This window comes from Anolis carolinensis, chromosome 1 (genome assembly GCF_035594765.1).
Source record: "Anolis carolinensis isolate JA03-04 chromosome 1, rAnoCar3.1.pri, whole genome shotgun sequence".
NCBI lineage: Eukaryota > Metazoa > Chordata > Lepidosauria > Squamata > Dactyloidae > Anolis > Anolis carolinensis.
This window is the reverse complement of record NC_085841.1, coordinates 145,621,811-145,637,574: the sequence shown is the minus strand read 5'-3', so window position 1 is coordinate 145,637,574 and position 15,764 is coordinate 145,621,811. Positions and strand designations below refer to the sequence as shown.

General features: G+C 39.9%; 1 protein-coding gene across 5 annotated transcripts in view; it reads right to left on the bottom strand.

Annotated features, from left to right (window-relative positions):
• Window positions 1-175: 175 nt before the first annotated feature.
• The window catches only part of LOC103279995 (uncharacterized), a 35,731-nt gene continuing 20,142 nt past the window's right edge, over window positions 176-15,764 (bottom strand). For all 5 annotated transcript variants that reach the window (XM_062983746.1, XM_062983735.1, XM_062983741.1 and 2 more), the window contains one exon: window positions 176-14,021. In XM_062983746.1, coding sequence (XP_062839816.1) covers window positions 1,244-5,602 — 4,359 coding nt within the window. In that variant the 5' untranslated portion in view covers window positions 5,603-14,021 and the 3' untranslated portion in view covers window positions 176-1,243. The remainder of the gene's footprint in view (window positions 14,022-15,764) is intronic.

Below are 15,764 nucleotides of genomic sequence, written 5' to 3'. Positions count from 1 at the left end.
CCATCTTCAGATGCCAGGCAGCCTCTAAACATCTGTGTATCCCAGCGTATTAGCACATGCCAACACAAAGTTTCTTTCTACTTAGTAGTCGTCTCAGTGGAAGCTACTATCTAGCTGCGTTGGTTTATGTCTGATAGACACCTGTCACACACTGACTGGTAATCCTTGAGTGGCCCATCCCATTCGTATTTCGCCTAGAAGTAAGCACTGTTTGGGGACTGATTTCCAAGAAAGCAGTCACATGCAGACAAACAGTTACAAAAGGAGAATCCTGGGTTCTACTAAACCCGTTTCATCTGGTTTAGTATCTGAAGAGAGCCCAATTTGTGGTACTCAACTCAGGCAGGGGGAAATCTTTGTCTAAATCCCACTACTGCCTCCAATTGAGGAGATGTGCGCGCGTGTGAGAGGGAGGGATGGAGGATGTGTGAATGTATGACGGATGATTTAGTGGATAAGGAAGGATAACGGAACTGATTGGGTTTAAATGAGTAAAGATGGTAACTTATATAGGAAAGTACGGTAACTTATATAGATAGGTACGGTAACTGCCACCAACGTGAGGTAACAGGCTTACAGAGAGGCAAGGAGACTTATCTTTATGAACAATAACAAAATTCAAGTTTATTTTTGGTACATAAGCGTATGGTTTCAATCAGTAAACGTTCCGGATCTTAAGTTACAATGTAGTCTTTCTTGAATGGATATTTCTTAAATAACTTCTCTTCAATACAGTATACTAAACTCCCCCGGTCAGCTTATATTCCCAGCCTTTCCCCTGAGTGACCATAAGCTGCCGTCCTTAGCTGATTTCCCCAGCTCCTAATCTTTCCAAAACCTAACCGCAACCGTCCTTTTTTAAACCCCCACAGCAACTGAACTTTTAAAAGGGAATATCCTCCAACTGTCATCCTAGCCACGCCCCTTTTCTCCCAAGGGAAGCTGTGTTACCATGGCAACCTACCAAATGCTGCTTCCAGCTAGTTTCCATGTTAGGCTTTTCCTTGCTAATATATAACCCTTTTTTTTCTTTTAACAAACAAACAAATAAAATCATATCAATAATCTCTGTTTAACACACAACGTCTACACCTCCCCCCTTAGAAAGATTATTTTTGCCTTTTCTATGCCTAGAATGGCAAAAATAATTAGTACATACATATATACATATATAACAGTATTCCTGAAATAAAACACAAAGTTAGATACAATACATAAATCATAAAATACAAACCTTCATCATTCAAGTTACCCTAGATAGTGCATCCGCTACCACGTTCTTTTTACCTGTAATATGTTTAATGTCGTAAACAAAATCCTGTAAGGTTAGACTCCATCTTAATAATTTATTGTTAGTTCCTTTGACATTATCTAACCACTTTAATGGTGCATGGTCAGTCTGCAAAATAAATTTCCTACCCCACAAATAAGGTTTAAGTTTCTTGATAGACCAAATAATAGAAAAACATTCTTTTTCAATTGTGGACATGCTGTATTCATGCGTATGCCACTTTTTACTTAAAAACAATATAGGTCTGTCTTCCCCTTCTGGATCTTTCTGACTCAGGACAGCACCCAAACCCGCATCAGACGCATCACATGTTAAAATAAAAGGAATCTCGAAGTCTGGGGCCTTTAAAACTGAATTTGAGGTGATGGCTTTCTTCAATTTATCCATAGCAGATTGGCAATTTGGAGTCCAAATTATCTGGTTGGGGTTCTTCTTTTTTGTTAAGTCCGAAAGAGGGGCCGCCAAATCACTAAAGGAGGGGATAAATTTGCGATAGTACCCAGCCAATCCAAGGAAAGATCTTACTTGTTTTTTAGTTTTAGGAATTGGCCAATTATGAATCGCTTCTACTTTAGTAGGGTCTGGTCTAATACAACCACCTCCTACTAAATGTCCCAAATATTTAGTGGTGTTATTCCCTAATTTGCATTTAGAAGCCTTGATGGTTAGGCCTGCTTCTTTCAATCGCTTTAACACCAAATCCAAATGTTTCAGGTGGTCTTCCCATGAATTACTAAAGATACCTATATCGTCTATATAGGCTACACAAAAACTTCCTAGGCCGCTTAAAACTTTATCAACCAACCTTTGAAAGGTGGCGGGGCTGTTTTTGAGTCCAAAAGGAAGAACTGTGAATTCGTGGAGTCCCCCTTGGGTCCTGAAAGCCGTTTTCTGCTGGTCCTGTGGTGCCATGGGCACTTGCCAAAACCCTTTAGTAAGGTCAATACTACTAATAAATTTAGAGTTTCCAATTCTTTCTAAAAGATCATCCAATCTGGGCATTGGGTAAGTGTCTGTTTGGGTCACCTTGTTTAGCAATCTATAGTCAACACAAAACCTAATAGTCTTGTCGGGCTTTTGAACTAAGACAACTGGCGAAGCCCAGGGACTACTGGAAGGTACTATAATACCTAAATCCAGCATCTCCCTTACCTCCCTATCGATACACTCATTGAATCTCCCAGTTACCCTATAAGGAGGGGATGCTATGGGAGTTGCATCACCAGTGTTAATTTGATGCTCCACTCCTTGGACTCTTCCCGGTAAATCAGAAAACATATCTTTGTATTTATTCAAAACTCCTATTAGTTCTTTCTGTTGAGATTGGGCCAAATCAGAATTAATCTCCACCTGATCTAAATTTTTACATAAGGTGCGATCACCTTCCCAAAAAGAAAAAGGAACAGATTCTTCTGAAATCATAAAACATACATTAGCTGATCTTCCAATATAGGGTTTCAACATATTTACATGGACCCTTTTCCCAATATTTAACTGTTCATCTAGGATGTCATAGTTCACTTGATTAAGTCTCTTTGTGACTTTCCAAGGTCCCGTCCAATCCATCTGGAGCTTATTAGTTTTGGTGGGTGATAAAAACAAAACTTCATCTCCAACACTGAAGAATCTTGGCTTGGCTGAAATGTCGTAGTAGCTTTTCTGTCTCTGCTGGGCTACGGCTAGATGTTCGTGCGCGATGTCTCTCGCCACTCTCATGGTTGACTGAAGATCGGTCAAATATTCGGCCACTGGAACTGCATCAGCTGCTGGTCTCGCCTCCCAGTACTCCTTAACTAGATCCAATGGACCTCGAGCTTTCCGGCCATATAAAAGTTCAAAAGGACTATAGCCCATGCTGTCTTGTGGGACAGATCTGTAAGCAAATAGCAGTTGTTGTAGCTCGATGTCCCAATCATGTGGTCTCTCTTGGCTGTATGATTTTATCATTTTTACTAGAGTCTTATTCAGATTTTCCACCAACCCATTTGTTTGCGGGTGGTAAGCCGTAGAGGTAATATGTCTAATACCACATAACTCAAGCAGTTTTTTCATGAGTCTTGAGGTAAACTGTGTCCCTAAATCCGATATTAATTCTTTAGGATATCCAGTTCTTCCCCAAATGGATAGTAATGCATTGGCAATGGTGGTAGTCTCTATATTGGTGAGAGCTACTGCCTCTGGATATCTCATAGCATAGTCAATCATGGTTAAAATGTATCTATAACCACGTCTACTTGGCTTGCAAAGAGGTCCTATAATGTCTATTCCCACTCGATAGAATGGTTCCTCTATCACTGGCACTGGAATCAGAGGCGCTTTCACCTTGTCTCTACCAGAGCTCAATCTTTGGCAGGTATTGCATGATTGACAGAACTTTTTTATACTCTGGAACATGCCTGGCCAATAAAAGTTTCTTGCAATCCTCTTTGTAGTTTTTCTGGTTCCCAAATGTCCACCATGAGGGTTATCGTGTGCCACCCCCATAATCTGATTTCTAAACTTCTCTGGCACTACAATCTGGCTATGTACTCCTGACCTGTCTTCTGATTTCACACTTTTGCTTTCCCTATAAAGCACACCATCTTTTGTAACAAATTTATTGGGTAGTTCTTCTGCTGAATCTGGTAAACTTTCAGCTTGCTTAAACAAAGGCTTCAGGGATTCATCTTCCTCCGGAGCTTGTTTAATTTCTTGTGCTCCCCCTGTTTTACTAACAATTTCGATAATGGCGGAACTGGATTCTGGACCCTGTTCAGATTCTGGCTGAATAGGTAAGCACACTGCTTCCTGAATAGGGCTTCTGTTGTAATTTTCCTTCTCCTCACACAACTTTTTCCAGTTCTTAACTTGTCTAGCTAGGTCATTGCCGATTAAACATTCATGAGGGATATCTGAACTAATTGCAACGTCCCAGATCCCTTTCCATCCATTGTATTCAATTGGGAGAGATACTACCTCAGCTGGTACAGCTGGTCCCAAACCCTTTAGATTTATCTCAGAGGTGGGCTTTTGATATTTCTGAGGTACCGATTTTGGGTGGATAACACACACCTGGGATCCTGTATCCCTCCAACCTTGTTTTTGTTGGTTCACAATAGTGATAGGCTCTAAATAATCTTCAGAAAATTCATCGGATAAAATAAATAAACATTGTTTCTCCCTAGGGACTTTTTCAGTATTGCTTAGCAACTTAATATCACTATTAACAGTATTTTCTTTGGGCTCTTTATTCATAAAGAAGGATGTTTTATCTCTTCTTAAAAGAGGACATTGGTATTTTAGATGATCAGACTTCCCACACTGATAGCACCTTGCTTTTACCTCAGGTTTGGTCTGATTAATTACCTCAGGCCTCCTGTAGGCGGTGTTTTCTACTGCAGGCGTCTTTTTGTATTGTGTGTGTGTTTGATAATTGTAAAATGGCGGTTTATTCTGCCTTCTCTCACTTAGTCCCTCATCCTTCCTAAATCCTTCCCTCAGAGTGATTAATTGGTCTGTCATTGAAGCCGCTTTATCGGCAGTTGATGGCTTTCTGTCTTGAACTAACCACCGATAATCTGAGGGCACTAATTGAAACAGTTGTTCCAACTTAATTAATTCCCTCAGCTGTTGAAAATTTTCCACTTCTGAGGTTCTGAGCCAACTATCAAATAATTGAGCTTGTTTTGAAGCTACTTGTGCGAAGCTCTGGTGCTTTTCTTTCCTCAGAGATCTGAATTTTAAACGATAAAACTCAGGTGTGAGTTGCAATTTCTGTTGTACCTGCTTTTTAAAGAAATTATAATCTCGGTGTGACTCTTCAGGTACATCACCATATATTTCTAACAATTTCCCACAAATCTGGGGTCTTAAATAAAGCATCCATTTTCCCTCATCAATTTCAAAATCTCTGCAGCACCTCTCAAAAGAAATCAAAAACTTTTCCACATCATCATCTTTATTAAACTTTGGGAATCTCTTCAGAAGTAGATCAGACGCTTCAGTCCTACCATTCCCTTCTTGGTTAATAATGTGTGGTTGAGACAGTGCCAATTTCTCTTTTTCCAATTCCAATCGTCTCAGTTCTATTTCCTTATCCTTCTCTAGCTGCATTATTTTCAATTCCTTCTCTTGTTCCCATCGTTTTTCCTCCCATTCTCTCTCTCTTTGCTTATCCTCCCTTTCTCTTTGTTTATCCTCCAATTCTAATGTTCTCAATTCAATTTTATATTTAAGGGTTTCCCTTGTCTCAGGGGTTTGCTCAGAGTCCGAACTATCTCCTTGGTATTCACTAGCCTCTCCTGCTAACTTCTTCTGTAGTCTAGTAGCCATTTTCCTTAAATTTTACCTCACGATTTCTTACTATGCGGTCTCAAGGCACTTAGTTTGAGATGTTAAACGTATCCCACCGCTTGGCACCAATTGAAGAGAGCCCAATTTGTGATACTCAACTCAGGCAGGGGGAAATCTTTGTCTAAATCCCACTACTGCCTCCAATTGAGGAGATGTGCGCGTGTGTGAGAGGGAGGGATGGAGGATGTGTGAATGTATGACAGGGATGATTTAGTGGATAAGGAAGGATAACGGAACTGATTGGGTTTAAATGAGTAAAGATGGTAACTTATATAGGAAAGTACGGTAACTTATATAGATAGGTACGGTAACTGCCACCAACGTGAGGTAACAGGCTTACAGAGAGGCAAGGAGACTTATCTTTATGAACAATAACAAAATTCAAGTTTATTTTTGGTACATAAGCGTATGGTTTCAATCAGTAAACGTTCCGGATCTTAAGTTACAATGTAGTCTTTCTTGAATGGATGTTTCTTAAATAACTTCTCTTCAATACAGTATACTAAACTCCCCCGGTCAGCTTATATTCCCAGCCTTTCCCCTGAGTGACCATAAGCTGCCGTCCTTAGCTGATTTCCCCAGCTCCTAATCTTTCCGAAACCTAACCGCAACCGTCCTTTTTTAAACCCCCACAGCAACTGAACTTTTAAAAGGGAATATCCTCCAACTGTCATCTTAGCCACGCCCCTTTTCTCCCAAGGGAAGCTGTGTTACCATGGCAACCTACCAAATGCTGCTTCCAGCTAGTTTCCATGTTAGGCTTTTCCTTGCTAATATATAACCCTTTTTTTTCTTTTAACAAACAAACAAATAAAATCATATCAATAATCTCTGTTTAACACACAACTTCTCTACAGTATCATACCCTGTTTCCCCTAAAATAAGACATCCCCAGAAAATAAGACCTAGTAGAGGTTTTGCTGAATTGCTAAATATAAGGCCTCCCCCGAAAGTAAGACCTAGCAAAGTTTTTGTTTGGAAGCATGCCCAATGAACAGAACACCAGAGCATGCAGGATTGGTAAATGTACGTACCATAGAGTGTTGTACATGGAAATATTGGTAGTAACAAGAAATTCTTGATAAGATTCACAGTTTGTCTGGTTATGCTGGTTTGTGATGACAACTACTGTACAGTATATAATAAATGTTCATTTTTTGTTCAACAATAAATGTGAATTCTTCTTCATGGAAAAATAAGACATCCCCTGAAAATAAGACCTAGCGCATCTTTGGGAGCAAAAATTAATATAAGACACTGTCTTATTTTCAGGGAAACACGGTATAATCTAGCATTAATCTTTTTCTGTGGAGAGAGCCCATCGGCTGCCCCCATATCAAGTGGTATTCAAAAGAAGATGGCACCAAAACATGGAGATTCTTCAGCATTGATAAAAAAAAATGCCTGGATCACCCTAGAGATCAATTATATCCAGCATCCTATTTTCAGATGTTGTCCACCGGGTGCATCCAAGAAGTTCAGAGGGTATGAAGAGGCAAGAGCCCTTTCTTGTGATACAAAGGTTCAGAATAGCTGCCATAGTTGATAGCTGCTGCCAGATCTCCCAACTTGAGTTGGATTGGTAAGCTGCTAATCATCACCACAAATTATTTTATATATAGGTAAAGGTAAAAGGTTTTCCCCTGACATCAAGTCTAGTCGTGTCTGACTCTGGAGGTTGGTGCTCAATGCCATTTCTAAGTTGAAGAGCTGGTGTTGTCCGTAGACACCTCCAAGATTATGTGGCCGGCATGACTGCATGGAGTGCCATTACCTTTACATGTAAGCACCACTCTTAAATCTGCCTTTTTCCTTTGAACTTTTTCTTTAGACAGAAAAATAACTAGCATAGTGCAAATCACTGGGACATTTCCATGAATTCTTTTTAACTTTACAGCTAGATACGATAATTATAAGGAAGGATAATACACTGAATAGAATATTTGTTTAAGCACCAGTAGCATTTGTCCATAACTGTATACTGCTTAAGCCAGTCAATAAGAAAAGAAGAGTTTGTTGGGTAGATCCAGTTCCCTGCTTGCATCTCATATTATTTCTTCATTGGTGATATTTTTAAGCTGCTGTCAAGCATCCTTTAATTTGGAAAGTTTAATAGTATTAAGGATGGAAAGAAAGTATGATGGCCCCAATACTTTCATACAGATTTCTTTGGTAAGGAATACTCAAGATAGTTTTGCCAGTTCCTTCATCTGAAATATAGCCTACAGCACCTGGTCTTCCTTTGTAGCCTCTCATCTAAGTTCTATCAGTGCTGACCCTGCTGGGCTTCCAAGACCAGGCATTTAGGCTACTTCGACATAATTATGTACAGTAGAGTCTCACTTATCCAAGCTAAACAGGCTGGCAGAAGCTTGGATAAGTGAATATCTTGGATAATAAGGAGGGATTAAGGAAAAGCCTATTAAACATCAAATTAGGTTATGATTTTACAAATTAAGCACCAAAGCATCATGTTATACAACAAATTTGACAGAAAAGGTAGTTCAATACGCAGTAATGTTATGTTGTAATTACTGTATTTATGAATTTAGCACCAAAATATCACAATATATTGAAAACATTGACTACAAAAATGGCTTGGATAATCCAGAGGCTTGGATAAGCGAGGCTTGGATAAGTGAGACTACTGTATTAATATTTTATTTAAAATGCTTAGCCTTTTCTGTACACCAGATGTCAGCAAAGAGCTGGGAGGAAAGCACTCAGAAGAGGTGAACTTTTTGAAGTCACCTTTGATACTTTCAGTGCTACTCAGGTCAGCTCAGTCACAAGTCCAGGCTTGAAATACAGGAGGACATAGTACATTTTAAAAGAATCCACTATTAGGTAAAGCAAAGGCATTAACACATAGGGGGTTTACAACAAGGGCGATTTAAGCGAGATCCATCTAGTCTGAACAAGTTATACACATTTACTGGGTAGTAATTCCCACTGAAGAATTATCTAAATACCTAAAGAAGTGGTTCTCAACCTATGTTCCTTCCCTCGGGCTCTGGCCACTCCAGGAAAATAAAATAAATAAAAACTGAATGAAATCAAAGAATAAGAAATAAAAAGTGGAATCAAAATAAAAAACAGAAATTACATTCTGAACAGAAATTTGGTTTGATTTATTGAACTTTGGAAGAATTTTTACGTATGGTCAAGTTTGGACAAAATCATGTCTATTAGTAGTTGAGAATAAACAGCTGTTTTGGTAAATTTCAAAGTTTTAAAATACAATTTCACTGCATGGACATTTCACAATTGTTTAGAGAGCTCTTTACATTCCCTTACTATCTATCCCCTCTTCCTCTTCCTGTAACACTATGCCTAAACACTATTAACTTGGGGCTCCACCATAGAAATTTACTCTAAAAAGAGCTCCTTGAGTAAAAAAAGGTTGGGGCCCATTGTCTAAATAGGACCAATCCCGTATGGTCTTAGAACAGTGGTTCTCAACCTGTGGATCCCCAGGTGTTTTGGCCCACAATTCCCAGAAATCCCAGCCAGTTTACCAGCTGTTAGGATTTTTGGGAGTTAAAGGCCAAAGCATCTGGGGACCCACAGGTTAAGAACCACTGTCTTAGAAGCTGAGCAAGGACAACCCTAGTTAGTGGTTGGATGGGATAGTACCAATGAATACGAGGTCCTGTAGGCTATATTTCAGAAGAATTAACTGGGAAAACCAACTCTGAGTGTTCCTTGCTTAAGAAAACCCTATGAAATTCAAATTCATATATGTCCACAGGTGATTTGAAGGCAGACACACACTCAATTCCCACTAAACTAAGTGGTACTTAGTGTGGAGCAACTGCACCGTAAATCTTCCAAAACTGCAGAGAAATTTGCTCAATTATAATGAACCACTAGACCTTCCCAATTAACTATGCTAATCGGGCATAACTGAAATATGTATACACAACTAACTTCAATTATTCTTTTAACTGAACTATTTCACCTAACTGTTACTCACTTTAATTTATATTACAGCAGCTTCGTGGAAATGGTAACAAGAATTCTTATCCAGTTCATCAGGCTTCTAGTCATATCTCTTTGCTCAGCTTGACGAAACAAGTTTCACTATAATAAGCACTATCGAGCTTCAATTGCAGTGGATGAGCAAGAAGAATGTCCTATGAAGAATGTTCAAGAGAAAACTAAATTCAGCCGATATCAACTTTTTGTTTATCCAGGGAAGAAACAGAAATGTTTCATTGCCAAATCATAACAGAGCTGAACAAGATGTTTAAATATGCAGGTTCTGTGCTCATTTAAGTTAATGGCGATTTTCTTCTTAACAGAACTGTACTTAAGTATTTCTGATCTTTATTCAATAGTTTATTTCCAAAATTATGCCCTTAATGAAGTGGCACAAAAGAAATATTCTGATTTCTTGAAAAGGGCAAAAAAATGCTAAATATTATTATGTATATGGGCCTTCAAATAACCTGTTGACCCATGAATTTCATACGTTTTTCTTAGGCAAAGAATATTCAGAATAAGTTTTGCCAGTTCCTTCTAAAAGTGAGTAGTACTTAGTGTTAATTAGACGTGCATACAATTACACTGTAATGGTATTCATTGAGTCGCTTATTCAAGTACTAACAAGGGCTAAGCCTACTTTGATCCCAAGATCTGATGGAATCTGGTGCCTTGATTACTTCAATTATGTAAAGTGCTTTAAAAGCTCTATTTTAAATTATCACATTAATAAAGAATTACCGTAATTCCAGATTTGTCTTTAGATCAAAAGTCATGTGAACTCATTCTTTCCTGCTTTCATACCCTCCAACATTTCAGAGATGAAAACTGGGACATGTCCAGCCAAGCAACATTAGAATGTGGCTAAGATAGCAAAAGTTATTATTTAGAAAGAACACACAAGCAGGAGAGATTGCAGCATGAGCCTCCTGGGAAGGGAAGGATTTTGATCCATCCTGCCTTTCTCCCTGCTAAGGTAAGTCAAAGCAAACTACTTTTGCACTCTGAACTCATCTTGAACTCAATTACAGTAAGCTGAGGACAGAGGGAGTATATAGGAAAGAGAAAAACTGCAACATTGTAAAAACAACTAAACAAGGATCAGTTGGGACTGTACATGCAAAATGAGAACAGTAGAAGAGTGTTTTATGGAAGTCAAAATTATTTTGAGTTCTTGTTGCTTCTGAGATTTGGGGGATTTTCAAGTGCTGGCTTCAGAGGAAGGGAGCATTGCATAAAAGAACAACTCTAAGAGGCCTAAGCTGCTATGTTCTAAAGAGCTTTCTGCAGAGTAAAATAAAATGGGTGAGAACTGTTTCTTTCAAGTGATAACCAATCCCATCCCAAGTATCCTGTGGCCTGAGGTGTATCTACACTGTAGAATTATTGGGGTTTGATAATGGGGTTAACTACCATGGGGGTTATACCGTGTTTCCCCGAAAATAAGACAGTGTCTTACATTAATTTTTTCTCCCAAAGATGCTCTAGGTCTTATTTTCAGGGCATGTCTTATTTTTCCATGAAGAAGAATTTACATTTATTGTTGAACAAAAAAATGAACATTTATTATATATTTCCATCATTTCTATCCCGCCCTTCTCACCCGAAGGGACTCAGGGCGGCTTACAAAACTGGCAGAATTCGATGCCAATACACAACAATACAAAAGAATAAAACATAAGCAATTAAATACAGATTATATATTATAATATTATATATTACTGTATTGAACTATACCACTCTACTGTAATATTATTAGTAATATTATGTTGGATAAGTGAGACTCTACTGTATTATTATTATTATTATTATTCACCTGACATTAAGTCTAGTTGTGTCCATCTCTGGGGATTGGTGCTCATCTCCATCTCCAAGCCGAAGAGCTGGCGTTGTCTGTAGATGCCTCCAAGGTCATGTGGCCATGACCGAAAGGAGCGGGGTGAGCTCCTGCTGTTAGCCCCAGCTTCTGCCAACCTAGCACTTCGAAAACATGCAAATGTGAGTAGATCAATAGGTACTACAATGGCAGGAAGATAACAGCGTTCCATGCAGTCATGCCTATGGCCACATGACCTTGGAGGTGTCTATGGACAATGCTGGCTCTTGATCTTAGAAATGGAGATGCCAATATATTATATTATTATATATTATTGTATATTATATTATATTCTGTATACTGTACAGTAGTTGTCATCACAAACCAGCATAACCAGATAAACTCTGAATCCTATCAAGAATTTCTTGTTACTACCAATATTTCCATGTACAACACTTTATGGTACGTACATTTACCGATCCTGCATGCTCTGGTGTTCTGTTTGGCGGGCATGCTTCCAAACGAAAACTTTGCTAGGTCTTACTTTCGGGGGAGGCCTTATATTTAACAATTCAGCAAAACCTCTACTAGGTCTTATTTTCTGGGGATGTCTTATTTTAGGGGAAACAGGGTAGTTTGGTGAGACACCAGCACTCTTTGACAGAGAAGGTTAAAGACCTTCTAAAACTACAGCCTCTGTGATGTCATAGCATTGAACTATGTCAATTAAAATGATATCAAACCGCATTAATTCTAGAGTATAGATGCACCCCTAGTCCTCTCTTTCAATATCCATACATGCAGTGTGAACATCTGGAAAGCATGCCTCTCCTGCCTTCAGATATCTAGAAACTACTCTCTTGTTGGGAGGCTTGTCCTATTTGGTGGTTGAATTAAAAGGTACCTGGTCAGTTTTGACATCATTTTGCACCTTCAAGTCAAGGATAGGTTAAGGATAGATTTGGCAAGATTTGGGGTGGGGGTGCTGTTAACTTCCTCTGAGACAGTGTGACTTATCCAAAGTCATCCAGTGGATTTCCATAGCCCACTAGGGACCCAAAGCCTGGTCTCCAAAGTCCTGATCCAATGTTCAAACCACTGTACCATGCGATCTCAAGTTTGATATTAGAAGTACTGCATTAGAAGGGCCTACAATCGCAATAAGATTGCTGTGTATCCCTCACTCCTAACAAGACTCTTGGAACCCTTCTACGCTGCCATATAATCCAGATTATCAAAGCAGATAATCCACATTATCTACCTTGAACTGGGTTATCTGAATCTAAACTACCATATAATCCAGTTCAAGACAGATAAGTCAGATTTTATATGGCAGTGTAAAAGGGGCCTTTCTGTTTGTGAGTCCAGTCAACCAGGAACTGATGACTTGTAGTTCCAAGTCAGGCTTGGAATGGCAGAGCAAGCACATTTTCCCTTCTCCCATCATCCCAAAACTTTCCTCCCCAAGCACTACTGGTCTGAATGGAGATGCGCCCCATTACTTGGACCTCAAGCCACTCATGCCATTTAGAATTAAAAGGACTCAGGGCAGTAGCTGGAAAGACAGTTCTGTTTTACCCAACAGAGAATTTGGAAGTGTAAACAAAATTTGAATCTGAACATATTCATATAGTTAACTGGAATCTACTTTGTTTAACTGTTTCTGCACTGCCAAATATGGTAGGATTTCTCTTGTAAAATTTCAATACAGCAGTGCAATTAATTAGCCCCTGTACTATCCCAAAGACACTCTGAAATATTCTAAAACAAGATCAGACTTAGTATTTAGGTGGAAGACTACGGGGAACACCAGGTATGTCTAGGGATAAATCCTGCCTGATATTGTGGAAAACCACTTGGGCTGCCAGTCAGAATTATTATTATTATTTTATTGCATGACACAGCAAACAAGATAGATATGCTGGATTTCGTTTTACAAAACCACAAGTCGAACACTTCCCAAGTATCTAGGACTGTGTGATGTATTTTCGGATGATGCGTGCAGATCCCAGTAGGGTGGCCTTTTGCAGTTGACAGATCGTAATTTTGTCAATGTCTATTGTTTCCAAATGCCGGCTGAGATCTTTTGGCACAGCACCCAGTGTGCCCATCACCACCGGGACCACCTACACTGGTTTATGCCAGAGCCTTTGCAGTTCAATCTTGAGGTCCTGATAGCGGCTGAGTTTTTCCTGTTGTTTTTCGTCAGTGCGACTGTCACCTGGGATGGCAACATCAATGATCCAAACCTTTTTCTTTTCCACAACTGTGATATCTGGTGTGTTGTGTTCCAGAACTTTGTCAGTCTGGATTCGGAAGTCCCACAGTATCTTTGCGTGCTCATTTTCCAATACTTGACGTGGTGCGGGGACTTAACTGCTCCAATGATGACTGAGGGCTGTGCTGGCGGTAGTGTAACTACCGGCAGGTCCAACCAAGCCAGAGAGGCCTCAGCTGAGGAGCAGAACTAAGAGCACCTAACCCATTGGTATTATGGAGAATCAAATCAAAACGAAGTCTATACTGGCTCGGTCGTCGCCCAGGATAAAAAGGACCGCGGTGGATGCTGCTGATTCTGGACATCCATCGACAAGTGGGCTACAGAATCAAAATACAAATGAACAGTCACAGAAGCGGCAGAAATATACAATGCCAGAAAACTGCACTATTATTATTACTATTATTATGTTTATTTATATCCTACTCTTTCTCTCCATACAGAGACTCAAAGCGGCTCACAACTAAAAACATTGCGATACAACTTAAAATATACAAATATACAAGTATTAAACAGTAAACATCATTAAAAGCATATAAAATCACAGCAGCTCCTGACAATCTTAAATACCTTTTTTAAAAGCCTGCCTGATTAAAAAGGTTTTACCCTGTCACCTGACCTGGACCTGAACCGTTTTATGACTGGCTAATATACAGGCAAGTTGGAATGGATGGAGATGCTTCCTTAAATCACTAAATGCCCTAAAGGTACCAGATCCTGAATGATCTTGGAAGCTGAGCAGCATCAGTCCTGGTTAGGGTTTGGATGGGTGACCATTTAAGAATATCAGGGTTTTTTTGTGTGTCAGGAGCGACTTGAGAAACTGAAAATCACTTCTGGTGCGAGATAATTGGCCGTCCTGCCAGCACAAGGGTTTAACCCACTGCGCAATAGACTATCAGGTGTTACCAGGCTATATTTCAGAGGCATGAACTGGCAAAACCACCTTTGAGTATTTCTTGCCTAAGAAAACCCTATGAAATTCATTGTATCGCCATAAATTGACAGAAACATATATACACATGCAAGACTTTAAAATTTTAAAAGAGAATACCAGAACCTTTAATTGGTTAGTTTTTAAGACTTGCATGATATTATCTGTGCAAAAACTTCTAGTCAAAACTGTAGAAATTGCATTCTGGCTAAGGATTATGGAGGTTGTAGACCACAATATCAGGAGGGCACCAAATTGAGGAAGACTGATAGTATGCTTGATACATCTTCCGATGGAGGTCTCCTCATGATGACAGATAGAAAGTACTAGGCAAGATTATTTCTTCTTCTCCCTCCCCCCCCCCTTTTTTTCTCTCCAATGTACTGAGGCGGGAGGTTAAGGAACCCCAGGAAATACCATATATGGGCAGAGATGGCGACAGCTAGCGACCCGGGTGCATAAACTCACAGAAACATGTGACTTCTGGGAAATCATGTGTTTCTGAAGAAATGAAAGCTAAAGATAAACAAACAGCGCATGCGTACGCAGGCGCTCTGAAAGATTTGTGAGCACGGCACAAAAGAGTGCAGCCGGCCTGCTGGTCAGCACTGATTGGGCAGCGTCACAACTCTAAGCCAATGAATTTGCTTGTGGGCGGGCATAACCCGAACCCTGTAGTGTGTATAAATGTTTACTCAGCCTGCCACTGGGGGTTCCCCTGGAGAAGCACTTACTTTGTGTTAGGGGGAACCCTAGTGGCCATTAGCGAAATAAAACTGTTTTCTTGGAATTCCTTCAGTTGTCCGTCTTCAAATTCCTCCACTGCGCCAACAAGAACCGTAGCACGAAGGTTCCGCTACATTTTCTGGTGACCCCGACGTGATTTTTTTTTCCTATAAGACGGGCCAGGAGATTTGGAGACGGATCCCGTTGGCGGGACGGCCTCAACTCAGCGGTGGGGGCCTGAGGCAACTACCGTGAGACGAGAAGGGGCCCCTGAATAATATACGACCGGCTGCGGTGCTTGCCTCTGATGCCAACGCCGACTGACGGTGGAAGCTGCAACACCAGCAAGGTTCCATAGAAACCAGCTAGGATCCAGGGAAAAAGCCCAGGGGCGAAGGTTGGT